General features: G+C 54.6%; 2 protein-coding genes across 15 annotated transcripts in view; both read left to right on the top strand.

Moving 5' to 3' along the window:
- Window positions 1-358: 358 nt before the first annotated feature.
- PPRC1 (PPARG related coactivator 1) lies at window positions 359-12,124 on the top strand. 3 transcript variants are annotated; one of them, XM_015867270.3, is made up of 14 exons: window positions 359-511; window positions 2,329-2,469; window positions 2,574-2,726; window positions 2,917-3,033; window positions 3,148-5,791; window positions 6,075-6,128; window positions 6,422-6,482; window positions 6,674-6,741; window positions 6,947-7,727; window positions 8,712-8,891; window positions 9,009-9,072; window positions 9,260-9,381; window positions 9,460-9,611; window positions 11,798-12,124. In XM_015867270.3, the coding sequence occupies exons 1-14, from the start codon at window positions 377-379 to the stop codon at window positions 11,899-11,901; spliced, it is 4,776 nt and encodes a 1,591-aa protein (XP_015722756.3). In that variant the 5' UTR covers window positions 359-376; the 3' UTR covers window positions 11,902-12,124. The 3 variants fall into 3 exon arrangements, with proteins under 3 accessions (XP_015722756.3, XP_085411342.1, XP_085411343.1); XM_085555217.1 differs by lacking the exon at window positions 359-511 and adding an exon at window positions 1,446-1,575; XM_085555216.1 differs by lacking the exon at window positions 2,917-3,033.
- An 8,938-nt stretch (window positions 12,125-21,062) lies between these two features.
- LCOR (ligand dependent nuclear receptor corepressor) overlaps window positions 21,063-27,135 on the top strand; it is a 70,458-nt gene continuing 64,385 nt past the window's right edge. For 3 of the 12 annotated variants that reach the window (XM_085554636.1, XM_085554630.1, XM_085554635.1), the window contains exon 1: window positions 21,170-21,295. Coding sequence is in view for 3 of the 12 variants with exons in the window: in XM_085554637.1 (XP_085410763.1) it covers window positions 21,199-21,295 (97 nt within the window). In the remaining 9 variants the exon portion in view is untranslated. Of the gene's footprint in view, window positions 21,296-27,135 lie in introns of all 12 variants that reach the window. The other 9 variants (XM_085554631.1, XM_085554634.1, XM_085554637.1 and 6 more) reach the window with 9 other exon arrangements.

Here is a 27,135-nt window from a genome sequence, read left to right as displayed (position 1 = left end):
GGCATTGCCGGCACCGCGGGAAATCGCGTTCCCGCCCCGCCCCTATTGGGCGCTTCCCGCCACTGCGGCGCTTCCCGCCCCGCCCCCCGCCACGCACGGCGCGGGGCCGCTCCTCCATCTTCGCCCTCCACAAAGATGGCGCTGAAGCCGCGGCTCTCGCCAGTTCCCAAGATGGCCGCCCGGCGCCGCTCTCCCCGCCCCGTCCGTGCGTTCAGCTCAGCTCCGCGCGCTGCCGGCGCCGAACGGGTGCGCTCCCGGCGTGCCCTGCGCGGGGCGGGGCGGCCTGGCGCGGTGTCTGCCGGGAGCTGTAGTGTGGGGCCGCCGGCGGTCACGTGTCGCGCCCGGCAGTGGCCGCGTTGGGAGCGGAGGCGCCAAGATGGCGGCGCTGCGGGGCGGAGCGGTGCTGCCCGGCACCGGGCTGTGCGGCGCCAGCACCGGAGCCGCCGCGCGGGGAACGGCGGGTGGAGGCGCCTCTCGGCAGCCCCCACTGCGCGCCGGCAGCCCCCTGCAGGTAGGCGGCGGGCGGCGGGTGGAGGCGGCCGAGCCGTGACACGTGGAGGCCGGGGCGGCTCCCGCGGCTGCGGCACCACGTGTGTCGGCTGCGGCCCCGCGGATCGGGAGCGGAGCCGGCCCGTAGCGGCCGAGCTGGGCCGGGGCGGTACGGGGGGCTCTATGGGGGGACCGCACGTCGGTATCGCCGTCGGTATCGGTATCGCCGTCGGTATCGCCGTCGGTGCGGGATCTACGCGGTGTCAGTGACTGGCGGGACGGGCCCGTTGTGCTCCTGGGTGTCGCTCGGTGCGGTCGGGCACTGGGCGCTGCGTGTCCCTGCCCTGCCCGGTGCGGTCCCCCCCCGCTCTCCCGCCTCGTGCTCCTCCACCGACTCCTCGGTTCGCTCCTCATGCTCCCGCCGTGCCCCCTCCCCGCTGCTCGGGCGCGGTCCCGGGCAGCCCCCCGTCCTTCGTACCGCAGCCCCCCCTCGTTCCCCGCCGGCCGTGGCCGTGCCTCCGCCGCAGCTCCACGCCCTGCCCTGGGCGCAGCCGGGCCACGCGTGTCTCCGCGGGGCGAGCGGCTCGTGGGCACGTGCCAGCGGTGCCTGTGATTGTTGGTACCCGAGAGACCCCCGTGTTGTACATGGTGCACTCTGCCCCTCGCTTTGGGGCTGCGGGCATCCCATGCTTTTCCCACTGCTGATGCCCGCACTCGTCCTTCAGCATCCCCGCGACTTTCAAGCCAGCCGTGGGACGCAGCGGGGGCTCCGCAGGGAGCAGGACGGGCGGGTTTGTGCCCCCGCCCCGACGCGAGGGCAGGAGGAGGTGCCCGGCCCCAGGTGGATCAAAGGGAGTCCCCGGGGAACGCGGGTGACTCAGGGCTGTGGGACTCCTGCGAGGCGCTGAGTCAAAGGAGCTGGGCAGCGCTGGGAGATGGCCTTCCTGATGGCTGGAAAGGGTTCGGGGAGCGAGACACTCCTCCACACACTGCAAACAACCCTGGAAGTGTCACCAGCGGGCTGCATAGAGCTGATCCCCGGTGTGGGGCTGAGCTCCCCCATCCAAGTTTCGGCTGTGTTTTGAGGTAGGAAGGCTGCCTGGCAGCTCCTGGCCAGCACTCTCAGGGCTCTGTCCTTGGGGCGCTTATTGTCCCTGCCTGCGTTATCTCTGACAGAGCCCATCTGCAAGCAGGAACCCAAACACTCTCTCGTGTCGGCAGCATGCCCACGTTGCACCTTTGCTGCTGGCCGGGGCTGTGGTGCAGCCTTATCCCGACATGCCAGGGGTCTGGGAAGGACAGAGGAGCCAGGGGTGCTGGGGATGAGTAGCGAGGAGCATTTTTGGTGTTGGGTCATGAGCACAGACTGCTCAGAGCAGTGGTGGTTCCAGCCCTGGTAGTGACAGCTTGGATGCATCCCTGTTGCTGAGCCCTGCACATTTCATAATGTTTTGGGCTTATCTGAAGCGCTGACAGCCGAAGCCAAAGGAGCATGTGACGGTCTGTGGGTGCAGGAGGGAAGCACGCATCTCCCCTGCCCACTGAGCATGAGCAGGATGCTATCACACACACATGGGATGTATTGGGCTTTGCTCGTTGCTCTTCACCAGTCCCAAAAGTGCTGGGTGAGAGCTTTCAGTGTGGTGCCAGTGATGGTGGAGAGGGGTCCAGGATTGGTGGCATGATGCATTGTGGGGCTTTGTGCAGTGGGGCTGGTGTGAACCTCCCCAAAAAGCGAGGGATTAAAGTTTCTGTGGTGCCCTCTGACCTGCTTGTTCATTTGGAGATGTGTGGTGATGGTTTGTGGAGCGCTGACCCATTTTACTCTGCTTTCCGCAGTGTTTCTCCTTTGAGGAGGATGATCTGAACTTGTCGCTGGATGCAGAAACCATCCCAGAAGCTGAGGAGATCCTGGGGACAATGCAGAACTACCTTGACTCGTCCGTCATCTCCATCATCGAGGACCTCTCCATTAGCGAGGTGGGTCCCTGTGCATGGCAAGTGGTGGCCTGGGCCACTTGAGGCCCTGCTACCCCACAGCTGTGCCCTGGTGCCTTCTGAGCTTGTGCCTGCTCTTCCTGCAGGGCAAGGCCTGCCTGGATGCACAGAATGAGCTGTCCCTGCTCACTGCCATCACGGAGATCCTGGACAGCACAGATGATGAGACCCTGTCCCCCTTTGACACCATCATGGATGCGGAACTGTTGACCTCATTGCGAGAGCGGGAGAACTCCTCAGTGAGTGGTGGGACCTCTTCTTCAACCCAAAATGTCCTTCTGGGCCTTCAGGTGTGGGGTTTGGGAGGGTGGGGGGGTTCATAGGATGTTTAGGAACTCCATGCCCAGCTGCACAGTGGTGAGATGACAGTGTTATTGGGAGCTCTGTACCTTCCATGCCTCATCCTCCATCCATCCATCTCTCCACCAGTTCCAGAAGTTTCTCAGCCTATCCCGGCCAGTTCTTGAGGGCAAGAGCCCTGCCTTGGAGCAGCCCAAGGGTCTTTGGTCCCTCAGCAGTGGTGGCAGCACGCCTGAAGCTGGGAAGGTGAGCAGGGAGAGCCAGAGAAGTGGTGCTGGGATTGTGATGCCTCCAGTGCAGCTGGGAGAGGGTGTCAATAAGTGGTGGGAGCTGACATGAGCTCTGGTTTCCCCTTTCCAGACCGATGTGGACCTGGCTTGGGACTGCATTGCTCACAGCCTGGAGGACCCATCACCACCAAAGAAGCAAACCTGCAGCACCCCGAGGGTAGAGAGGAAGCAGGGGCGGCCCCGTGCCCATGAGCAGCTCCCCCTGCAGCGCAGTGATGGGGAGGAGGAGGATGAAGAGGCTGCCTCCAGCCCAGAGCTGGACAGCAGTATGGAGGCCGCAGAGTTCTGCGTGAATGCACCCGAGGTGGTGATGGAGGAGCATGAAGACCCCTGTGTCATCAACACTAGTGATGTGTCGCTGAGTGAGCTGGTGAAGTCCATGCACCCCTACTGCCTGCCCACCTTCACTGTGTGCCTGGACCCCGAGACTGAGCCCGTGGCCAAGGAGCTGCTGAGTGGTCCCGTTGTGCTGGAGATCGTGCCCAGGGAGGGTGAGAACATGGAGATCCCTGTGGTGCTGCAGCCCTTGGCCCCCAGCTTCCCTGACCTGGAGCCCCAACTCCTGGGCACAGAGAGCAACACAGAGTCAATCCCAGTGCACGGAGAGGAGCTGCCAGGAGATCCAGCACCTGAAGCTGGGATGGAGGAGGAGGAGAAACCATCTGGGCAGGATCCCTCATGTGCAGCCCTGGACAGCAAGACCCCCATGGAGACTGCAGTAAGCAGCAAGCGTGAGATTTGTGAGAAGGGACGTGGCCGTGAGAGAGCAAGGAAGAGTCGGAAAAAGAAAGCGGGGGTGGGCCTGAGTGAGGATGGCCGGCCAGGCAGAGATGGCATGGCACACCAGCTGAGATCAGGCCGGTCACGGCGGGCAGCACGGCCCTCGTTGCAGGTCTCTGACTTCCTGGCACGGCAACTGGAGCAGGCACGGAAGGAGGGGCAGATGGAGCTGCATGCTGAGCGGGTGCCACGGCCACGCGGCCGCCCCCGGGGCACGGCAAGGGCCTCCCTGCCCACCAAGGAGCCCCTGGAGGTGCCAAAAGAATTGGAGCCAGACATGACAGGCACAGTGCTGGAGAAGGGTGAGACTGCTGTGCCAGAGGAGAAAACCACGGAGGAGCCGCTAGCCGCAAAGCCACCCAGCCCAGCGGAGCAAGAGGACAAAGGGGCTGCACAGCCAGATGTTGAGATGCCAAAGCAGGATGTAGGCATGGAGCCTCCCCAGAGTGTGCCCGCAGCAGAGCCAAGTGAGACCCTGCCCAAGGAGGCCAAGCCCAAGGCCTTGAGCCTGCGGGAATATCGCATGCGCATGCAGCACCGCCAGTCCAGCATGGGCAGCAAGGAGGGCAAGAAGCAAGCAGCCAGCAAGTGGCCCAGTGTCCCCGAGCCTCCCACCGAGCTGGCAGACATCCCCTGCCTGGTGGCACCTGCACAACTGCCCACCGAGACACCCAGTGCTCAGAAGAGCCTGGAGAAATCTTCCAGCTCCCCTGCTGGGCCACCTCCTACCAGCAAAGCACCTGCAGCTCCGGCTCCGGCTGCAACTCCGGCTCTGGCTCCAGCACCAGCACCAGCTGCATCTCCGGCTCCAGCACCAGCTCTGGCACCAGCTCTGGCACCTGCCTCAGCCCCACCACCTCCAGTGCCACAAATACCTTTTGTTCCACCTGCTGTGCCTCCAGCTGCTGGGGCAGCTCCCCCTGGGATGCCACCACTGGCCACTACCGGTGGTTATGCCATGTATCCACCTGTGCCTTCGTGGCCCTGCTTTGGTCCGCAGCCCCTGGGCTGTCACGCTCTGCCCCCACCACCTGGTGCTGGGCCCCCCGGCACTTTCCACATGATGCCTGGCCTCCCGCCCCCACCCATGGCTTGGCCCCAACCGACCTTGCCGCCCCCACCGGCCCTGCCACCCCCACCACCTTTCATCCCCAGTGGCCCCTATGGCCCTGTGGGCTGGGCCCCCCCGTCCTACTGGCCAGGCATCCCCATTCCACCACCTCCAGTGCCTCCTATGGCATACAGTGATCCTGCACTGCAGGGTGCAGCGGCCTCTTCCATCCCAGCTAGTGGCCACCCCAGCACAGCCCTCCTGCATGGGCAGGCTCCCCCAGCCCCGGAGCTGCCAGCCATCCCTGTGCAGCCATCCCCAGGCACTGAGACAGGGACTGCAGGCAGCCAGACCAGACCAGGGGTCAGCAGGGTGTCAAATCCTAGGAGACAGGCACGTTTGGTAGGGGAGAGCTCCTTCCCCAAGGGACCCTCAGCTCCGGCTCCCACCCAGCCACCAGTAACTCCATCGGGTGCTGCTGCCCAGCCCAGCAGGGTCCCTCCTGCAGCACCAGCTCCAAACGTGGCTGCTCCCACCCAACCCTTGGAGGAGCCCCCGCCTCCAGCCCCCATCCAGCACTCAAAGGCCCCCCAGGCTGTCATTCCTGCAGAGGTATCAGCTGCTGCTGTCCCTGCTGGGGGATCCCCTGGCACCAACCTCACAGAGGAGCCTGTGGGACCAGCCAAGACCCCAGAGGACAAGACCCCAGTGGAGCCATCCAGCCACAAGTCCATCACCCAGGCTCCAGCACCGCCACCAAAACCATGCCGGGAGAGCAGCAAGCCGCCTGCTGCACGGCCCTGGAGGCACCAACCTCTCATCAGCCCCGTGCAGAACAGCAACAGCAGCCAGGACATCGTGCAGGCCTTCATCAGTGAGATCGGTGGGTGGGGTGCAGGGCTGCTGGGACTGTTTCCAGCTACTGCTCTGGGTGAGGGTGGCAAAAGGGTGGTGATCTGTGGGCTTGGATGGTGTGTCTGGCTGTCTTGTATATCCTCGTTGCCTGCAGGCTGGGCTTACAGTGCCTAAACTGGTCCTTTTGGGACTGCAGAACTGGGTGCTCCCGTCCCTGCTGTGGGAGGCTCTGGAGCTGCTGTAGCTCAAAGTGTGCCCAGGGGAAGGGGGTGAAGGCAGGCAGAGCTGACCTGTGCTCTCTCCCCGTCCAGGAATTGAAGCTGCTGACTTGTCCAGCCTGCTGGAGCAGTTCGAGAAGTCTGAAGGTGAGGATGCACCGTGTTGTCCCCTGTAGGGTCTCTTCTGTGTCCCTGTGCTGCGTGTATTCCTAAGGTGGCAATACCTTGTGTAAATGCCTTGTCCAGAGGCTTCTCTGCCTTTGTTTCCTTTCTGTTCTGAGTCAGTTGGCCAGAGGTCTCTGGGGCAGCTGAAGAGATGGTGATAGGAAGAAAAGGCAAAAGCTCTACATAGAGCCGGGATACCTTGAAACCTCTCCCCCACATTCACAGTCTGTCTGCTGCCCTCCAGCTCTGCTCTCACCCACCCACTCTCTTTTCAGCCAAAAAGGAGGAGATTCCTGTGCAGCCCCCTGAGGAAAAGCTGCCAGTGAGGAGTGCTGGGTGAGTACAGGGATCTCCGTGTGCCCCAGCACGGAGCCCTGAGTCAGCCTTGGGCTGTTCAGTCCTGGCAGAGGGATGCAGGGCTGGGATGTGCGAGGTCCATCCTTGCCTGTTCAGGCATCTTGGGTGGGTATGAGTGTCTCTGAATCTGGAGGCAGCTGCTTCTGACACAGCTCCTTTCTCCTTCTCAGGTCAGAGCCCCAGCCAGAGAGGAAGCCCCCAGACAGCCTACAGGCCTCGGAGCTGGCCAACGTGGCAGGTGATGCCCAGGAGCAGGGAGGGGAACCCCTGGAGCCCTGGCAAGGGCTTTTGTGGGGCTGGGAGCTGCCTGGAGGGGAACCCAAGGCTTGAGGGGAGTGGGGAGCTTGGGTGAAGTCTCCAGTCATATGGACTGCAATGAAGGGATGCTTTCCTCTTTTCTTCATTGGGATCCCCCTCCTAACAGCTCTGTGCCACTCTTGCAGGGCTCACTCCCCCAGCGACCCCTCCCCACCAGCTCTGGAAGCCGCTGCCCACTGTCTCGCTGCTGGCCAAGACCAAGTCACCTGTCTCGGCACCTCAGGAAGGGAGTCAGAGGACCGCCAAGCTCACAAAAGCTAAACCCCTGCCCCAGAGCAAGCTGCAGGGGAGGAGCTCAGTGCCTGGCAGTGCAGCCCCCAGCCACGTCTGCTCAGGTGACCATGACTACTGCAACCCACGCGTGACACGCCTGGAGAACAGCAGCATGGCTGGCACACAGCCCCCCGCCACCGAGAGCGGCTCCCGCTGGAACGTCAAACACCACCGGGACATCACTATCAAGCCCATCTCCTCCTTAACCAAACGGACGCTGGACCAGCCCAAACCGACCCCTGCTGCTGCAGCGGGGCCCAGCCAGGAGTCCCCAGGGGCTGCCTGCTCGACTCCCCTGGATTATCGGACTAACGTCCCCAGCAAGGCCGTCACCGAGTGTGACAGCCCCGCCACCTCAGTGCTGCTGTCCCCGGCTGCATCTCCCTGCCGGGACCAGGAGGTGTGGACCCCTAGCACCCAGCCTGGCCGTGTCACTGCCAAGAAGTCCCTGCGCTGCTACCGGAGACCACAGGACTCGCCCAGCCCCTCTGCAGGCAGCTGGAGGGCCGGCCGCAGCCGGGCCAGCCGCTCCTTCAGCTCCAGCTCGGATGGAGCCAGCGAGTCTTCGTCATCATCCTCATCCTCCCGATCCCGGTCGCGGTCACTGTCCCCACCGTCCAAGCGGTGGCGAGGGTAAGTGGCAGAGTGGTGTCAGCTTGCTCTCTGGGCTGGTCTTTTGCAAAGGTGTTTCTCTGCGGTCCCCCTGGAGGGGTGAGCAGCCGAACAGTTAGAGGTCTGGCTGAGTCCCACCTGTGGACAAGGCCTCCTTGCCCCTCCTGGAGCCCCACCATGTACTAGCACACGTGTGAGCCCTTGGTTATGCCTTGGCCTTTGGGTGCTTTCTGTGGGATTAATGCAGGTGTCTGTAGTGGTGCAGCCCTGAATGTAGGAACGAGATAAGCTGCAGGCACAGCAGGGAGCTGTTGGGGGTGAGCAGGGGAGCAGCCCATCTGGCTCTGTTCTGCTGCTTCTCTGCACTCTCTATCGATCGAGGCAACTGCAGGGTAACTTTCTTTGGAGCCTTTGTGCATCTGGGTGTTGCAAGGATGTGTCCCTGCCACTCAGCACAGCTGGGCTGGGACTCCCTCTGCCCCCTTTTCCTGGACATTGTACTGGGCAGTATTTCCATGGGTGATACTAGCCTGAACAGCTGTCCCCCAAGAGTTACGTGGCAGTCCCTGGGCTTGTCCTGGGTTTGTCAGTGCATGTTTGGAGGCACTTGGGCTCTTGATCAGGGTGGCTGCTGGGTGCCATGCAGGTGCAGTGGCTCTGTTAGCACTGCGTGCCATGTTGAGTTCAGTGCAGCAGCCCCACATTCTCTGAATCCTTGCCTGGCTGCAGCCACGTTGAATGGTTCCCCCATACCCATATGTTGCTCTTCAGAGACACTGTGATGATTTAGGCTACTCCATTTAGGCTGTGGGATTTGGAGCAGTGCCTTTGTACCCCCTGGCAAACATGGGCAGGTGTTTACATAGCCAGGCTCACCCTGAGGATACTGCTGGGTTCTGTCTGTGTGCCATTCTGGGTGCTTTGGCAGAGTGGAGCTTTTTTCCTTCCCCGGAGCCTCATGATGCTGGACAGAGGAGCTGAGCTTGTTCTCTTTTTCCCCTCCAGGTACCGCTCGAGATGTTCCCACAGCTCATCCTCCCGTTCCAGCTGCGGGTCGTGTGGCAGGTCCCGGGACAGGTCCTCTTCTTCCTCCTCCTCATCCTCCTACTCCTCCCAGTCCCCATCCCGCAGGCAGTCCCGCTCCCGTTCACCCTCTCCCTGCAGGAGGAGTAACAGGCGGAGAAGGTGAGTGTGGCCATTCACACAGAGCTGATCCTACTCCTCGGGCATCTCCCTTGGGATCACTCTCTTTCAACACCTTCCCTGACCCTATAGCTTGTAAGTCTGTTTTCTTCTCTACAGATACAGTTACGATGCACAGGACCACTACCAAAGGCAGAGGATCCTCCAGAAGGAACGTGCAATAGTGAGTGGATTTAGGGATGTGGCTTAGTGGATGGCATGTTGGTGGTGGGTCAGCAATTGTACTGGATGGTCTTAGAGGTCTTTTCCAGCATCGATGATTCTATGAATGTGGATGTGTTGTGGGGCTGGGAAGCTGGATTTGGGGCTCCCTAGGTCATTAGCTGACAGGATGGTGCCCCTGCCCGCAGGAGGAGCGGCGAGTGGTGTTCATTGGCAAGATCCCCAGCAGGATGACACGGTCAGAGCTGCGGCACCGCTTCTCAGTGTTTGGGGACATCGAGGAGTGCACCCTGCACTTCCGCTCCGAGGGGTAAGAGCTCTCCTTGGTCTTTCCCAGCTCCACAGGAGGATGTTGTGACTGTGCTCACGCTTATCTCCTTGCTGGCAGGGACAACTATGGCTTTGTCACCTATCGCTATGCTGAGGAGGCCTTTGCTGCCATTGAGAGCGGCCACAAGCTGCGGCGTCCAGATGAGCAGCCCTTTGACCTGTGCTTTGGTGGCCGCCGGCAGTTCTGCAGGAGAAACTATGCTGACCTGGGTGAGTTGCACCTGGATCCCTTCCTACCCATGTGTGTTGGGTGGGTGATTCACAGAATCACAGAATTACCCGGGTTGGAAGGGACCTCAAGGATCATGTAGTTCCAACCCCCCTGCCTAGCAGGGCCACCAAACATACGCCTTTACTAGATCAGGTTGCCCAGGGCCCCGTCCAACCTGGCCTTGAACACCTCCAAGGACGGGGCATCCACAACCTCACTGGGCAGCCTGTTCCAGGACCTGACCACTCTTCTAGTAAAGAACTTTCCCCTAACATCCAACCTAAATCTTCCCTCCTTCAACTTAAAACCATTTCCCCTAGTCCTGCTATTATCAGCCCTTTCGAAGAGTTTATTCCCTTCCTGGGAGTAAGTTCCCTTCAGGTATTGAAAGGCTGCAATGAGGTCACCTCGCAACCTTCTCTTCTCCAGGCTGAACAAACCCAACTCCCTCAGCCTGTCCTCATAGGGGAGGTGCTCCAGCCCCCTGATCATCTTTGTGGCCCTCCTCTGGACCCTTTCCAAAATCTCCATATCTTTTTTGTACTGAGGGCTCCACACCTGGACACAGTACTCCAGATGGGGCCTCACAAGAGCAGAGTAGAGAGGGACGATCACCTCCCTATCCCTGCTGACCACCCCTCTCCTGATGGAGCCCAGGATCCCATTTGCTTTCCGGGCTGCCAGAGCGCACTGCTGGCTCATGTTAAGTTTCTCATCTATCAGGACCCCTAGGTCTTTTTCTGCCGAGCTGCTCTCAAGGACAACTCCTCCCAGCCTGTACAGGTGCCTGGGGTTCTTCCGGCCCAAGTGCAAAACCTTGCACTTTGCTGTGTTGAACCTCATTAGGTTCACCCGAGCCCAGCTTTCCAGCCTGTCAAGGTCCCTCTGAATGGCATCCGTTCCCTCCACCGTATCGACTGCACCACTCAGCTTGGTGTCATCAGCAAACTTGCTGAGGGTGCACTCCATTCCCTCATCGATGTCATTAATAAAGATGTTAAAGAGCACCGGTCCCAAGACAGACCCTTGAGGGACGCCGCTCGTTACCGGTCTCCACCTGGACATAGAGCCATTGACCACCACCCTCTGTCTGCGGCCTTTCAACCAATTGCTTATCCATCTAGTTGTCCACCCATCAAATCCACCTCCCTCCAATTTGGAGATGAGGATGTGATGGGGGACCATGTCAAAGGCCTTGCTCAGGTCCAGGTAAATGACATCGGTCGCCTTCCCTTCATCCACCAACGCCGTCACTCCATCATAGAAGGCCACAAGATTAGTTAAGCATGACCTTCCCCTGGTGAAGCCATGCTGGCTGTCTCGGATCACATGCTCGTTCTTTATGTGATCAAGCATGTTGTCCAGGAGGATCTGTTCCATAATCTTCCCAGGCACAGAGGTGAGACTCACCGGCCTGTAGTTACCCGGGTCGTCCCTGCTCCCCTTCTTGTAAATGGGAGTGACGTGACCCTTCCTCCAATCATCCGGGACCTCACCTGACAGCCACGACTTCTCAAATATGATGGAGAGCGGCTCAGCAACCACCTCAGCCAGCTCCTTCAGGACCCTGGGATGCACGCCATCTGGCCCCATAGACTTATACTCATTCAGTCTAAGGAGGCACTCTCGGACTTGCTCTACCCTTACAGTGGGGAGGGATTTACCTCCTTGGTCCCCACATAGAGGTATGGGGGTGCAAGACTTAGGGACGTGAAAAAGACTAGAATCCTGGCCACCAGTGAAGACCGAGGTGAAGAACTCATTCAGCACCTCAGCTTTCTCTTCATCTGTTGAAACCATTTCTCCTTTTAAATTTACCAGAGTAGGTACGCCCATTTTGGCCTGTCTCTTCTGGCCAATGTACCTGTAGAAGGTTTTCTTGTTGTTTTTCACATCCCTCGCCAAGTTCAGTTCTGCCTGCGCCTTGGCTTTCCTGATCCCACGTCTGCAAGTCCGGACGGCATCCCTGTATTCTTCCCGGGTGACACAGCCTTGTTTCCAGAGCTTGTACACCCCTTTCTTCACCCTCAGTTCTCTTAGAGGGTCCTTGCTGATTGGATCCCCCCAGCCCCATCCCTCCCTGCACCTCTCCCTGAATCCCCTCCCAGACCAGCGCTGGTTTTGTCTGGTTCTCCCTGTGCTGGTGCCCCTATGGCTCAGGGCAGGCTCTCCCCATGTCTTCCAGACTCCAACCGAGAAGATTTCGATCCAGCCCCTGTGAAGAGCAAGTTCGACTCTCTGGATTTCGACACGCTGCTGCGGCAGGCACAGCGCAGCCTGCGGAGGTAGCAGCAAGCACGGCGGAGCACCCGCCCCTTTTATACTCAAATACAAAAGACAAAAAAAGTATGGAGAGAAAGATGAGGTTTTTAAGAAAAAGAAAAAGGAAAAAAATTTGTTTTATAACCAATATTTAAGGAGGACGGGCGGTTTCCTGTTAATTGGAAGGGCCTAGGTGAGTGGCAGCCTCGGGCTTGCCGAGCCGTGTAATAAATGTGGATGCCCCAACCCAGCTCTGCCTTGTCTCCTGTTTGGTATGACCCTGTGAGTGCTCGAGGTGGGCAGGAGGTTCCTTGGGTCTGGCCCTGGGATAGGGGAGGGTATAGGAGGAGGTACCTTTTAACACCATGCACTCCTTGGGGGTTTGAGATGTCTGCACACTGGGGCAGGAGGGGGGTTACCAAGGCACTCAAGTTCCCATGATAGCCTCTAAATGGCCTAACTTGGGGTGAATGGGTTCTACCTCTCTGTCTCTGGCTATCTGTAGGTTTTGGGGCCGCGTGCACATCCCGTGGTGGCCACGCAGGGGCAGTACAAGATCCCCATGCACAGCTGCTCCAATGGGCTGTGGGGGCTGCAACCCTCCACTATGGCAGCAGCACTTGGGAGCGCGTGTGCAGGGATGGAACTGTGTCCCCTTCCAGCCTGCTGCTTGGATGTGATCCTGCTCACTGGGAGAGGTTTGACACCTTGTCCCTTGAAGTAGAGGCTGTGGCTGCAGAAAGGCTGCAGCCACCTGCATCCCAAAGGATGAGCAGAGAAAATAAGATTCACCACTATGTGCTTGGGCCTCTGGGAAGCATGGTGATTTTGGAGAGGCAAAGCCTTGAACTTGTCTGCATTCTGGGTGGCATGTGCCATGGCTCAGTTCTGGGCGGGGGTCCTCCTAGTATCCCAGGTATGTGGGGTGTGAGGCTCTGAAGGGGGTGGTCTCCCACACTGCCTGGCCCTGGACTTTGCCCAGGGAGGAAACTGAGGAGGTGGCTGTGTGCATAGGGGTGTCAATGAGGAATGCAGCTCTACAGAGCCCTTGGCTGGGCCTGTGCACCCTGCTGAGCGAGGGGCTCTTCAGGCACAACCAGGTGCGTGTAGCAGAGCCTTATGTGCTAGAGGCTGGGAGGGAACTGGCCCCCGTGGTTGCTGGGCATTCAGGCAGCCCCATGAGCACAGCATCACCTTGCATGCACGTCCCTGGGCTGCACATGGTCCCCTATTCCTGCTCCTGTGGCTGAGGGAAAGCAGTGGGTGTGAAAGCATTTGTGTTGCCAAAAGAATTAACACCCTGCTGTTGTGCCCTATAAATCTTTCAAGTGCTGGAGGCTGGCTTTATCCTCCTGTGTTGCAGTTTAATGGTTTCCGTTCGCAATAACCCAGCCCTGTGTTCTGGGGTTATTGATTTAAAGTCTGTTGTGGAGGTTGTGAGAGCTGCAGAAAGGTGCTTTCCTGCTGCCCAGCTGGTGGCAAAGGCTCCTCAGACAAGGTTATTTGGGGCCTTTGGTGGTGTGTGTTGCCCAGGACCAAGTACCCACATCACCACAGGGGGGTGGGCAGGCTTGATAGGACCCAACCACACCGTGCAGAACCCCTCATGGTCTGCTCTGGTTCCTTCCTTTGGAATCCCAGTCACTGGGATTTAGGCTGTCCCCCACCCCCTCCAAGTTCAGAGGTCCCAAAGAACTGTGAGGGATGTTCTTCCTGTTCTGAGGCTCCAGCATCTCTGCTCTTCTACACCACTCACCCCAGATCCCCACTTGGCCCTGAGGGGTAGCCAGGAGTTGTGTGTGTGCTTTAAATCTGGGCAGCTGAGAGGTTCATTTCCATGCTCTGTCCCACAGTTGCTTTGTAGACATCCTGTGTCCTTTTGCTCACGTTGGCATAGTCCTTCAGGGCCATGCCATAAGCAATTGTGTGTAAGGATGCAATGGATGTGTTGTAGGTGCTTCTAAACTGAATGCCTGCTCCAGTCACTCCCCAGGTACTGCTGATGCTTTTTAAGTCCTCCTGCAGAAAGCTGTAATGTCCCAGGAAGCAAGGAGCAAGTGGCCATTAGGTCTGCAGTCTGGTGGTAGCGAGGAATTTGTGAGAAAAATGATGTAGGATATAGTCCTGAAATTGGAGGGGTATTAAAAAAGAAAGGGAAACAGACAAAAAATGTAACCGCTGCATCAGTCCAGGAAAATTCCCTCCTGACCCTAATCTGGCAGTAGTGCTAAGCCTCGTGTGAGCAGACTTCTGGGAGGGTAATGCTGGGAGCGCTGGGGCATGAGGTCCAGCACTCATCTCTGGTGCTTCAGAAGAAGGAGCACCTCAGCACTCTTAGAAGCTAGTTAAGAAGGGAATGATTATTTCTCTGTCTTCACACTGACCAGCAGAAAGCTGGAGGCCTGGGGCTGGAGCAGCACCTCCTTCAGGGCACCTGGCTGTGTGCCTGTCAGCTGGTGCTGGTCTGTCTCCATATCCACACAGTCCTTGTGTGCAATGGAGCTCATCCTTCCCGGTTGCAGAGCTGCAAGGATATTGTGGAAGAAGTCTCCCAGTGCCTCACGCAATGCTGATAATGTTTCTGTCTCTGATAAAAATAACTTGTCTGATGCATCCGAGCATCACGCCATTCCTGTTTCACGGAGGATCCACACTGCTGTTTCACATTCATCCTTCAGCACAGCCGTGTCTTTTTACTCCTTCAGTGCTTCCATTTCCTCACTTTCTAGCAAACATCCTTCCTCATTGCTGTTTCGCTGAGTTTTTTTTTGCTGAGTCCCTGTGCCTCTACTGAGTGATGGTAAAACCCTATTGCTGAGCCCATATTGTGGCTGGTTCCCCTCCCCATCGCTCTGTGTGTGGTGCTGGGTGCCCAATTCTCCCTGCAGGGCTCCCAGGGCAACCTCACTGCTCACTGAAACCACAGCTGAAATAACGTTGTGTTTTGCTTTGTGATAAATCGATAAGGAAATTTGCCTTCTCTTTTGTTGGATACCTGAGCCCTGCCATTCTGCTGCTGTTTATTGCCTGGCATTCACTGGGAAATTAAAGGCTCCCATAATTGCACAATTTCTGCTCTGTATTCTTCTTGTAGCCTTAGAGACAGCACAGTGTATGCTCACGGCTGTGACTGGTGTGCAGCCAGCCTCAGAATGACCAGCCAGGGCCCTTCTGCTGCCCTTTCTCAGGACACAACCACGCCACGGTGTCTCTGGTTTAACCTGAGAAGATGCTGCTTAGGTGACAACTGAGCTATAGGCTGCTGGCACAGATGGGCTTAGCATCCCCCAGTGTAAAGCTGGGGAGGCCCGTGAGCCCATGGGAAAACGCCACGTGGGGTGAACTGAGCGTGGCTGGAAGGCTCATTCAGGAGGTGAGCTGCAAGGTTGTGAAATCACACTCTTATGGGTACTGCGTTCAGGCTGCACACCCAGGTGAGCTCTGGGAACTGCATCTTTAAACAGCTTATTTTTAGAGACAGGAAGCATGTGGGGAAACAGCAGAAAATGCATTTACTCTGTTACCTAGAGACAGCTGGGACTTGTCCTGAAGAAAGGAGCTCCCTGCCAAGCACCTGGGGGCAAAGGGATTCCTGCATGACACTTGTTTGCCACAACAAGGTTGCACAGGCTTGATAAAGCAAGGTTAGCAGCTCGAGCCATGCAGCTTGAGAGGGTGTGCTTGGCGGTGTGAGTCAGATACCCTGACAAGCAGGACGCCTACAGCCCATCTTGGGTCTCCTGAGGTGCACACAGTGCACACACAGTGCTGTACATTGAAGATGTATGGATCAGGTGAGGTCTGTCCGTGGCACCTCAGGACACAGCCCAGCAGTGGGACATGGAGTGTGCACTTCTAATGCCTCTGGTTGAGTTTAGTGTAGGGTTAAAGAACTTGGTTGGTTAAAAATACAAGTTGAGTGTATGATAGAAGATCATAACCTCTGGGGAAATGCACAGTGAATGCATGAGGAACTAGTTCAGACTGTGCTTGAGCTTCAATAGGCTTTGAAGCCTGGCTATGGGGCAGACAGATCACTGTGGTCCATTTTCATCTGTGGACAGGACCACAGTGCTGCCAACTATCTCATATGACTAAAGGGACCTGCAGGATGCGTCTGGCAGTGAACCATAGCTGCCACCAGGGAACAATGAATAAGTCAGTGTCCTTCGGATGCTGCTGGAGTCAGACTCCAAAGAAGGCAGTTCTATTAATGGCCTGGATCAAAGGAGTAGGTCAGAGCGGGACAGGATCTCCGGAGTGCCAGTAGCAACCGGGGGAAGGGGTGACAGCAGCCAGCATCACTTGCTACTATGGACAGCTGCTCCCTTAATCCCCATCTCTATCAACATCTCTAAACATCTCCACGCAGGAGCAAGGTCGCCGAAGCAGCAGGCTCAGTTTTGTCTTTGCTCACTCTCCCTCACACTGCTTTGGCTAGCGGCTAATTGTAGGCCCTGGTGAAGTTGCCTCACTTGGCTGTCCTTCCCTCAAAGTTTGCTGCTGGGCCCTCTGTTCCCTGCAGCCTTCCTCCCACTGCATAAAACATGTTTCTATTCACAATCACCTTGTTTCTAGCAAGCTGCTGTTCAAAAATGATTTTGGCTGGCCCGAATGTGTGGCGGATTTTTTATTTAACTTGCCAGAATTTGGGATTTTCCCCGTTTAATCTTTGGCCACAACTTACACTTGTTGAAGGGTGTCTTTTTTACTTAGCAAGTGCCTTCTTCACTCAGCTGTGCAACTGTGCCATGTTTGGAGATAGTTCTTCGTTAGCATATTTTGACTGACGGCATATTTGAAGCTTTAAACACAGGGTCTCGGTGTCACTCACAAAACATTTTGTCCTTTCATCAGCCACTTTAAAATCCTTTCTAATTATTGCCCAAATTTTATACTTGCTGCCTTCTGAGGGAGAACGTACCCATCTCCTTTATGTCAGTCACATTGCGCTGCATGGTACTTCTGTCCCTGCTTCTTCCTCTTGGCAGTAATGAATTTGAGCACATTGTGTTTGCTATGACAGAGTTACTGTTCACTCTTACATTTCTATCTGCATCCCATGTGCCCATGAGAGCTCATTCTCCTCTTGGTTCTTTGCATCATTCTTCTACGAGGCACCCACCCAGTCTATCTGGAGGGTAATTAATATTAATATATATTAATATGATCGTGTTTTCTCCACTGACAACTGCTCTAAGTCCTCCAACTGTTTTTCACCCCTCTGTCTTAGTCAGGTGGTCTGGTCAGCAGCATCTGCTCAGTATTTGATGCATTTCAGTGCTCAGACTCCTCTGGTAGTTTAAACAAAACACAGTGACTTCCAGCTGAGAGACCTCCCTCATCTTTAGCAATGGAAACAAGCATTTTATGATCACTACTGGTTCAGATCAGCTCAACGTGTACAGAAACATACGGTTTTCTATATGCATTCTGGAATTCTTCCACTTCCAGCTCTGTGCTGGTTTCAAGTGAATGTTTCCCTATCTCCTAGAAACAGTGACAAGCTGACTTTGCTACACCTTATGAGTTCAGAAGGAATCAGTTATAAGTGCACCTTTGCTACATGTGCCCCTCCTTTTGGTACAAAGGTGACCTTTTCTAGTCTGGCTGTTCAGCCTGTCAGATGGCCTGTTACTTTAATGGGGATAAACGCCCCTCTTAAACCCCAGCCCACGTTCCAAATCTATTCTTGTTTATTGACACAGGCATTACATTTGCTGGTGGCACACTGTCTTGTGCTCTGAAATCCATCCCGAACTCAACAGAGATCCCCTTTGCTTTCCAGATAGCAGGCTGCCCTTCTCCTTGAAGCTGCTACAACGTGGAACAATAAAGTTCTGAAGCAGGGACCTTGTTGCTGCCCGCTTTATCCACCCCATGGATGTGTGCACTCCACGGTGGCTCACAACATTGCAAAGCACAGCACTCCCTTTCTCCCTGTCTGTGGATTGCAGCATTGTGCTTTCCTCTCACCTGCCAGTTTCCTCTTGTTCGCCATGCTGGATGTTAGGTTGTATGCACAGTGCAAAGCATGGCCCTCAGCTCTGCTGGGATGGGATGACTTTTGGGAGTGAATGTTGCCGTTCAGCTGAATGCCTTGCCAAAGCTTAGTTTATCTTCCCAAAGTCTTTCCAAGCTGCGGTGTTCTCCCTTTGGCCCATGTTCAATCACAGCCTGCTGTATGATTCCACCTTCCTTTTTACTTCTTCATTTATTTGTTCTGGGGGAAAGAAAAAAATTTACCTTGTTACCCTTTATTTAATGGCAGGATGAGATACACTTATTTGCATGAGATCCTCCCTGGTATAGTATGAGAACAAGCGTTCAGTCCTGGCTTGCATTATTTTACCTCTGTAATCTCAAGTTTGCTGCAGGGAACTATCATGTCCTGGAGAGAAAACTGAGAAGTCAGTATCTCTCTCTTGTTCCTATAAATCATTTAACAAAGGCAATATATTGGAGCTAAGCCAAGTTCCTCAGAATAAGGCATGTTTCTGCTTAACCTTCAGCGAGGTCTCATTTGTTGCTCTACTTGACAAGGCATAGCCTGCATTTGGCTCTGCTTGGCCGGGGGTTCCCCAGAGGACTAGGATGCTCGCTCTTTCAGTTGAAGCCTCATAGTGTGTGGTTAGAAGCAGAGCTCTCCCGATGTGTCACATGCACTTTGCTGATGACTTGCAGTGGGTTACAAACTTGAATTTGAGGATTGTGGTTTTTTTTCCTCACTTGCTTTTGTTCCAGCTTGGGATTCAGTGTCTCCTGAGAGACTCCTCCTGAGACTGTGGTACCCACTGTGGTGTCCATTAAGGTACGAGTCCTGCTTCACCGCAGCTGGCCTGTTTTGCTCTGATGTGCTGATGGAGAAGGTGCTGCTCTCAGTGTAGAATTGCTTCAAGCCGCACAGGAGGCAGACTCTTGCAAACCAGCAGTTTGTAGTCCATCCCCTTCTCACATTTCTGCATACTCAGACCAGAGAGGCAGGCTTTTTATAGGGGGGATTAAATCCTATTTCTACCGAATCCCATAATCACGATGCCGTTTCATGGGGCCATTTTTTTCCCTGCTTCTTCCTGGCCACTGGTACCTGTGGGGCCATAACAATACCAGGTGTGGTGCACAGCTTGGTGAAAAGACAAGTTTCTGCTCTAATGCCTTTTTGTGTGTTTTCTGTTCCTATGGCAGAACGGATGTTGGAGAGACTTGCTGTAGCATCTGCCTTGAAAGCCTTACCTCTGAGATGCCAGGCCCTGCTCGGTGCTAAGTGAAATTGTCTGCAGCTCATTAACATCAAAGCATTTTCTCCACTGGTCTGGGCAGCTCAGTAGTAACCAGCAGATGAACCAGAGAACAGCTATGCTCTCTGCTAAACTTTGCCTGCAAACAATTAACATCAAAGGGGAGCCACTGTGAAACAGGGGGAAAACAACACTTCCACTGCAGCGAGCCTCATGTCCAGTGGGGAACAGGGGGAGGCCAGAGCCCCAGCCTACAGCTTTGTGTTGAGCAGCTCCACTTTGGTTGGAGCAGCACGATACAGGCTCTGGTGTGTCAGACCCCAGCCAGCCTAGTTTCAGGATCAAGTTGGATCTGCTGTCAGCTCACCATGCTCGGGGCTGTTTCATCACATTGCTGTCACTCATGCAGACTTTCCTGAGGACAGTCCCACTATTCTTCATGCCTTCCTCTAATCTCCTGAGGTGTTGGCTAGTGATCCCAATGCTGCTGCCTCTTTCTAAAGCTGACTTTGACCCTCTGCTTACCTTTCCACACAGGAAGCCTGTGGATTTAATCCACTTTTTGGTTGCCAGAGCATTCCCTTTCTCTAGCTCTCTAGTTCATGCCTTCCTCATCAAATAGTGTCTCTCTAATGATAAAAGCTGGGGTCAAGATTACAGATGACGCAGCTACAGCGAGGTGTGATCAGCCAGCACGTGCTTCCTGCCTGCCAGCTCTGCTGTGTGAGTGCTCAGTGCCAGCCACAGGCAGAGCAGAGCAGGGCATAACCAACACAGTAAGAGGTTTATGAGTCAAAGCAGTGGCAGGTGACTCTCAGGTGCTCTCAGGTAAGGGATTTTCTCCAGAAGGCAGGCACGCTCTGTGGAAAGTTCGGGCAATTCTGTCAACAGATGCACTGACAGGAGCGAGGTGACAAAATTGCTTTGAACTGGAGATTTGTCAGTTTAAGACCAGCATCGTATGGTCCACATCTGGGCAACCTCTGTCACAGCAGGGATGTGATCTAAGGGCGGAAGAAACAAGGAGATAATGACGGCTCAATGGCAATGGCCGTGCTGCCACTACCATGAGCATTGGCCTCTGAATCTCAGGCTGCACCAAACGTACACTGTGGGGATGAGGGGCTCTAAATGGCCCTGCACCCCACCAGGGCAGGCCCGGCCAAACTCTCTTTGCTCTACAGCCGCATAAGACACAAGCTGAAAGTTTTCCCTACAGTGAATTAGAAACCATCCCCTAACGTTGTGTGTTAAACGCCAGTTCATAACCTGTTCTCTTGCTATCATTTAGCTCCAAACAGCTTCCTTGAGATTGATCTCTCTTCCCCACTCGAGCTGGTGAAGCAGTGATGGTCTGTAATTGCTTTCTCTGCTGGACAAGCCAAGCTGAGCTGTCCTGGTCTCCTGTAAGGAGATGCACCAGAGCTCTGGGGTGGGCTGGGCAGCACAGTGGGATGGGCAGCACATCCAGGTGTGAGTGCTCCTGAAGGGGCACAAGCAGTGCAGTGTCGCACAGGAGGCATCACCTCCGGGACATCCATATTTACACGCTGCCAGCACTGACCTTCCAGCTCCTAATTGGATGCAGCTTGACGAGGTCACGGAGTGGAGGTAATGATGCCTGTGTCTGGGGTGGGGGAAAGGAGGTGGTGACTGCTGGGTTTCATCCCTGGCCTCGCCGCTCCCCAGCTGTATTTCTACTAGTCATTTGAGGAGGAGTTCCATGTGCTGTGGTACCATTCCCTCGTGCCGCTTTGTAACTAACACGACGCGTTCCGTCCCGCACAACAAGCCCGGCCCGAAGCAGCGGGACCGAGCACGGCGCCCCCCAGCGGCGGTCGCCGGCACCGCTCACGTGCGGAGGAGGCCGCGCGGCGATGGCGCATGCGCGCGGCGGGAAGGGGCCGGCGGCGGGGCGTGTCGGGGCGTGTCGGCGCATGCGCGTGTGGTGTCGGCGGGGCGGGCGCCGAGTCGGTGTGGGCGTGTCGTGTGGCGGCGCGCGGCCCTTCCTTCCTTCCCGTCCCTGCCCCCCCGGCCGTGCCCGCCGCCGCCCCCACCCCCACCGCCCCCGCCCGCCGCCCAGAAGATGGCGAGCCCGTGCGGGCGGCAGCAGTGCTCCATCGAGAGGCGCGGCGTCCGCCACCAGCTCGATTCGTGGCGACACAAGCTCATTCACTGTGTAGGTGAGGGACGGGCGGCGCGGCGGGGAGGCCGGGCCGGGCCCCGCGGCGGCGGCGGAGTCGGCGACGGAAGGAGCGCGGGGAGCGGCGGGGCCTTGTCCTGCGGGCCCTGCCCCCTGTGCGGGCCGCCGTGCGGGAGAGCGGCGCCGGGCCGGGCCCCGCCCTTCGGCGGGAGGGAGCCGCCCGGGGGTCCTGCCCTTTTGTGCGGCCCCTGTCAGCTCCACGCCCGCTCCTCCCCGCCCGGCCCGGCCGCGGCCCCTTCAAACTTGTTTACGGGCCGGGCCGGGCCGGGCCGCGCCCGCAGCCGGGGAGCGGCCGCTGTCAGTGCCCGGGAGCGGGGCGAGGCGGGGGGCGGAAAGTTGCGGGTGGGCGCGGGGAGCCGCGGCTCGGGGCTGTGTGATTGCTGCCCTCCTGCTTGTCGTTTTCTTCCTTTATTATTATCATTATTTCCCCCCCCCCTCTTATATTGTTTTTCCTTCTCACCAGGCACAAATTCTCGCCTTATTTTTAGCTATGCGAACACGGTGGCCGCTCGGCGTAGGTAATTTGTAACAACATTTGCAGATTCACTTTGGTTCCCTGTGCGCAGTTAAACCTCTTATTGTGGGTCAGCCCCGCATCCTGCTTCATTATCGGGGATTTAAAAGACCATTTTTGGTTCCACCCGGAGCTGTGAGTGCTGCCGTGCGGGCACTGGGCTCCCTATGTGCCTTAGTTTGTGTGTATGGAGCTGTGAGTTAGGTGCTTGTTAACTCCAGATTAATAGAAGCAATTAGCTTGCTTGGAGCATAAAGCAATCCAAGGGCAATCCATCGCTAAGGAACGGCCTCTTTGCCTGAAGCTGTTAGGTTCTCCTTCCAACCGGTTATTGATGTCTCTAGATCCAGTTTGCAGGGGTTCGTTTTGATTCCAGCTGGTAACTTTGTCCTGTTAGGTGTATTTTGTTGGCTTCCCTGTCTGCTTGAGCTGGATTGGTTTTACTCGTGTCTCCTTTTCTCATCTCCTCTTACCTCGCTGCTGGGATCACCTGTTCTCATCCTTTCTCAGCTCCCTGCTCGCAGCATGTCGTCTCATCTTCCCCTCTGTCCTGCTGCTTTGTGCTTGGGGTTGGGAGCCTCCAGCGCTGCTGTCCTGTGGATCGGAACCTGATCAGAGAGCAGTGAGAAGGAAAGGGGGCACAGAACACTTCAAAGATCCCTAATGGCAGCTCCAAAGCACAAGAATTGTCTGTTCTTTATGGTGCTATTTGGGAGTGCTGAAGAAGTTGGTCATCTGCAGAGCTGAGAAAACACATTATTAAAGTTCTTAGCAGCCCTAAGTGTTCAAACTTCACTTCAGTGTGCCATTCAAACGCACCCTGTCCCACTTCCCTGAAGCCATTTAAATCGCCGCCTCCCAGAGGAGCTGCCTTCTCCTTTATCCCTTCCCTGCACTTAAATTTGATATACGTTTGTCTCCCTGAAAGGTTTCACTCTGAGAGTCCCTCCGTGTGCTGCCACAGAAGGTGCTGCAGGCACTGCTCAGCTTGGGATTTTCTTTTTATTTCTTTTTTTTTTTTGGAGATAAAGTAGAAAAACATTTTTAATAAAATCAAGTCCAAAGTTTAACAGGGCTGTGGGACTTTTTATCTTGATGGCCCCGTGTCATAAATAGTTTCGGCTTCAAATTGATCAGCTTTATGAGGTCTCGGGACCTGCCCTATTCCTAGTATGGATCTTGCATAAATGCTGTGGCCGTATAAGTGTGTTAATTGTTACCTGTTTTTGTTTTTGATTGTTCTTTATTCCTCCTGGGGTTACCGACCGTTTATTGCACGGATCCAGGATACCCGGATGGAATTACACTGTTATCTTAACTGCTTGCTCCAAATACATCTCTGCTGTTTTAAGTGGGTTTGGATGGTGTTCCTTGAGGCCTATGAACTGGCCTGTTAAATGTGTGACGTGTTTTTTTACCTTGGTCGTTTTTAGATGTCTTAAGAATTTCTCCCTGGGGGGGACAAGAGAGGAAGGTTAATATGGGGAGGTAAAGAATGGTAAAGTTCTTGTTCTTTCTGATACACCAACTGCTGTCTAGTTCTGATACTATATAGGGTCCTTTGAGTTAGCACCATTCCCTGTGAAGTGATTTTTTTGGCACACAACAGGGTAGTCAGAAATCGTGAAGCCCGTGTTTTGAACTGGTGCGTTTGGCTATAAAACATGGCTGAAGTAATTCACTTTTCCCTCTTGTTTCTGCAATAGGCCGCCCCTGCTGTTCTGGGGCTCCGTGACAGTTTGTCAGGCTGAAGTTGTGCTCCCAACAGGAGCAGAAACACAGGAGGACTGAAGAACAGCTTTGCCCACAGTGAGCCATTTCAGGGGGTCTGTGCTAGCAGTGCTCACCATCTTCTTGGCGAAATAATCTGCCAGCATAGTGCTCTGACCTGGATCACTGTGTGGCCAAGCACGTACCTGTGCTAGCACAAGGATGAGGATGAGAATGTGTAGCTGATGGAGGGGAGAAGAGTGAGAGCACATAGGGAGAGATGCAGATCATCTAGAGCTGTCACGTGGTTGTGCCAGCACAGTTTTGGTGGGGGGCAGCTCAGGAAGCTGCTCTGCCTTCAGCCTCCATTCCTCAACATGCACTTTAAGCCCCCATTTTCCTTTCTTTGTGGCAGGGGAAGAGGTAGCTGCTGGATTACATGGCACTGGAGAAGGGGTTTCTCAGCTCATAGGGTGGTGAGCAGCATCTCGATGCCCTCTTAGTATTTTGATTCTAGAGACACAATATACCAGCTGTTAAGTGCTTGATGCTGACATACCTGCTCTCTGGTCCAACCCTGAGTGTTGGTGTCTCTCTCAGTGCCCAAAAGCAGATGCCTGGATGCGAATGTATGTTGTGCTTTTTCATCTTTTTGGTGTTTGTGTGTCTGTTTCTCTCCCAGCCTCCAGTCACTCGCTGTTCAGGCACTTGCTGAATTGGAAATGGTTGGTGAGGTCACATCACTGAGGAGCAGGGAGTTTGATGGCAGAGAGAACCCACAGATTCCTGAAACCCTCCTGACAGCTTTCAGGCAGGCAGTAATGGCATTGCAGCTGTGTGGTTACTAGAGTGATAGTCTCAGGTATTCACATGCATTTCTACCAGCCGGTGATGCTTGGCCCTTTGTTAAATATTAGCTGTACTCCTAGAGACGCCCTGACTGAATTACAGCTTGTGCTGGGGGGAGGGAGGAAGGGAATGTGCTGGTTCTCCTTAGCTGTGATGTTAGTTCGCGTAACAAAATGATCCAAAAGGAAAACGCGCAGCATCCGTGTTCGTTTTCCAACCATCTTGAACTCTGTCAGTGCTTCATTGAGAGATTACTTCATCTTATTTTGACAGCTTATGAGTAAAATCAGCTGAACCATTTCCATTTAGTTCTTTCAGTCACTGCCGCTGACATCCTGCAAGTACCTGAGTGCTGCCTGCTCCTGAACACCCGTTTGTAGCCTTCCAGGGCCAAGGGTGAAAGCGTGGACTCTGTGGAGGAAATATGATGTATCAGGAAGTATTAGAAGTTAATATTAATCAAGTGAAGGTGTATAACAGGGAATAATTCAGAAATCTTTATTGCATTTCCTTATCTTGATGAGTGGTTGGGTTACTTCCAGCCAGTATTATAGCTGATAGAAACTGGCTGCAGCTTCCAAATTACGGAGCAGTTAGCCCCATTATCTCACTGGTTTAGAAGCAGGCTTGGAGCTGCAGGTCTTTAGCATAGCTCTAGTTCAAAGGGCAGGCTGTATTTCTTTGATCCAAAATAAGAAAGGTTATTATAACCCTGATGGTGATGGAAAATAGCAATAAAAACAAGTTAGCAGGAATTGGGCTGAAGTGAAAGTTTAAATATAGAGCTGATCTACACTGTTATCTGTCTCCATGCCCACAGCAAATGTGCAAGTGGTGCCGTTCGCCTCATCTCAACCTGCATGTAGCGTCGCTGCAGCTTGTGGCAATTTGTGTTAATATAAATCTGTTGAACAGAAAGTTTGCAGTGTAGTAGCTAAAGGCTCGTGTAAGAAGATCTGCTCTGTGCACGTTTTTGCCTATTTGCAGTAGGAATGCAGGGATGGAGAATTACTTTTATGACAGTTACGCCAGGAAAAAAATATTGAGGCAGCTGTCACTTAAAAATCAGAGTCTTTAGTTATAAGGAATAAAATTTACAGCTTGGTATTTAGCTTTACTTTAAATGTGCAGGGAAGGATGGTGTGCATCTGAGAAGGTGAACTGCGGGGGATGAATGTAGATCTGTTTCAGATATCGCTTCTGATTCTCCACAAATCACGTTTACCCTCATTTTTCTGTTTGTGAATGCAGAGGAGCTTCTGCTCTGGTAGGGACAGGACCGACCAAACTAAAGGATACTCAAGAGATCTTGATGGTTGCTTTGTGTGGTGCCATCTCGCGTTCTTCTGCTCGCTGTCAGATGAAATTTTGGCCGAGGCCAAATGACCGGCTTTGTTTGGGGTTTTAATGGACACCTGTTTAAATTTGTGCAAAGTAATAACCATCACTGCAAGGTGGGAGGTTTCCTTCTTTAGACACGGACATCCTGCAGGAAGTACGGGCACTTTTGCTTAATTTTTAACTAAGAACTTACGGTGCTCAGAGTCCATCCACGCTGAATAGATCTCAAAATGAATTACGGTACTTACAGCAAAACCAGTCCAAATCCATCTCGATGACATCTTTGTAGGACAAACACATCTACAGATGAGCAGTTTTGGGTTAGAAGCACCATTTAAGAAGATCAGCCGTAGGACTGTTCAAATTTTTTATGCCCCTTCTGCCACATACCGAGGTTATACTTCTGTACGCAGCAGTATTTGAGTTTACAGCTGCACTTTCATTAAGGATGGGTGATATGAAATCCTCGTTTGCTGACGTGTCTAAATCCTTATCACGTAGCTCTTAAATGTCTTAATGCTCTGCCATCTTAGGCTGTCTTACATCCAGACAAGTCTTGTATGCAGTTTTTGTCTGAGAACCTGTGCTCTTTTGTTGCTAGTGAAACATAGCGAAGAGAATACTCCCTTACAGTCTGTTTAGGCACAGTTTTAGGAGGACAGGCTTGTCGTAGGGTCAGCGAGAGGTAGCTGTCTCATGCTGATAGGGGTAGAAACGATATGGCTACAGTATTTCACGGGGGACTTTCCAGTCTTCTACCTTGCCCTCCTGTGCACGTATATTCTCACCATTAAGAGTATGAAGCTGTGGTTCTAGAAGGTTTGTGGATGGATGCTTTAGTTCTCTGAGAAATTCAAGGCTTCCAGAGTTGTCTGAGGACAGGTCAGAGGAGTTTGTCTGGGCCAATCCAGGCTCTATCACTTGCCATGGCAGTGCTTCACTGAACAGAAGGCTCTGCAGAACCAGCCATCTTCTGGTGCTACGGGGTGACCTGAATCATCTTGCTTAGGTGTGAGGTGAGCACCGAGCTCATCTGAAGCACTGTATGGAGTCACATCCATAGGGTGAAGGGGAGGGAGCAGGACACCGGACAGTCTCTTCCAATGACAGTCAGTTCTTGAGTTGTGCTCTTCTGTCTTTTAATGACACTACAGACTGTGGTTATATTTGCCAGCTCAAATAGTACCCTTGTAATGCACATCTCTATGTGGCCCCTAGTGAATCAGTGCCCCAACTGCACCTGGCTGGGAAGCAATTGGTATATATATATATTTAATTCTGTGCCACGACATTGCAGGGGATGGAGAAGCAGAGGGTGATGTGTGACATCAGTTCAACAGCCCTAACCCATGTACAAGTCTTAAGTTGTCTTTCATTGAGTAGGTGCTAATTTATACATGCATTAA

The sequence above is a fragment of the Coturnix japonica genome, chromosome 8, assembly GCF_054131305.1.
Source record: "Coturnix japonica strain WE chromosome 8, WE-NBRP24, whole genome shotgun sequence".
Lineage (NCBI taxonomy): Eukaryota > Metazoa > Chordata > Aves > Galliformes > Phasianidae > Coturnix > Coturnix japonica.
The sequence above is the reverse complement of the archived record's forward strand: the minus strand, read 5'-3'. Positions and strand labels throughout refer to the sequence as shown.

Excerpts from the sequence above, each read along its gene's own strand:
- PPRC1 (XM_015867270.3), top strand. The coding sequence starts at position 377 with ATGGCGGCGCTGCGGGGCGGAGCGGTGCTGCCCGGCACCGGGCTGTGC. Across the intron at positions 3,034-3,147 it reads GCACGCCTGAAGCTGGGAAG|ACCGATGTGGACCTGGCTTG; the intron begins GTGAGCAGGGAG and ends TCCCCTTTCCAG. Across the intron at positions 6,483-6,673 it reads CTGCCAGTGAGGAGTGCTGG|GTCAGAGCCCCAGCCAGAGA; the intron begins GTGAGTACAGGG and ends TCTCCTTCTCAG.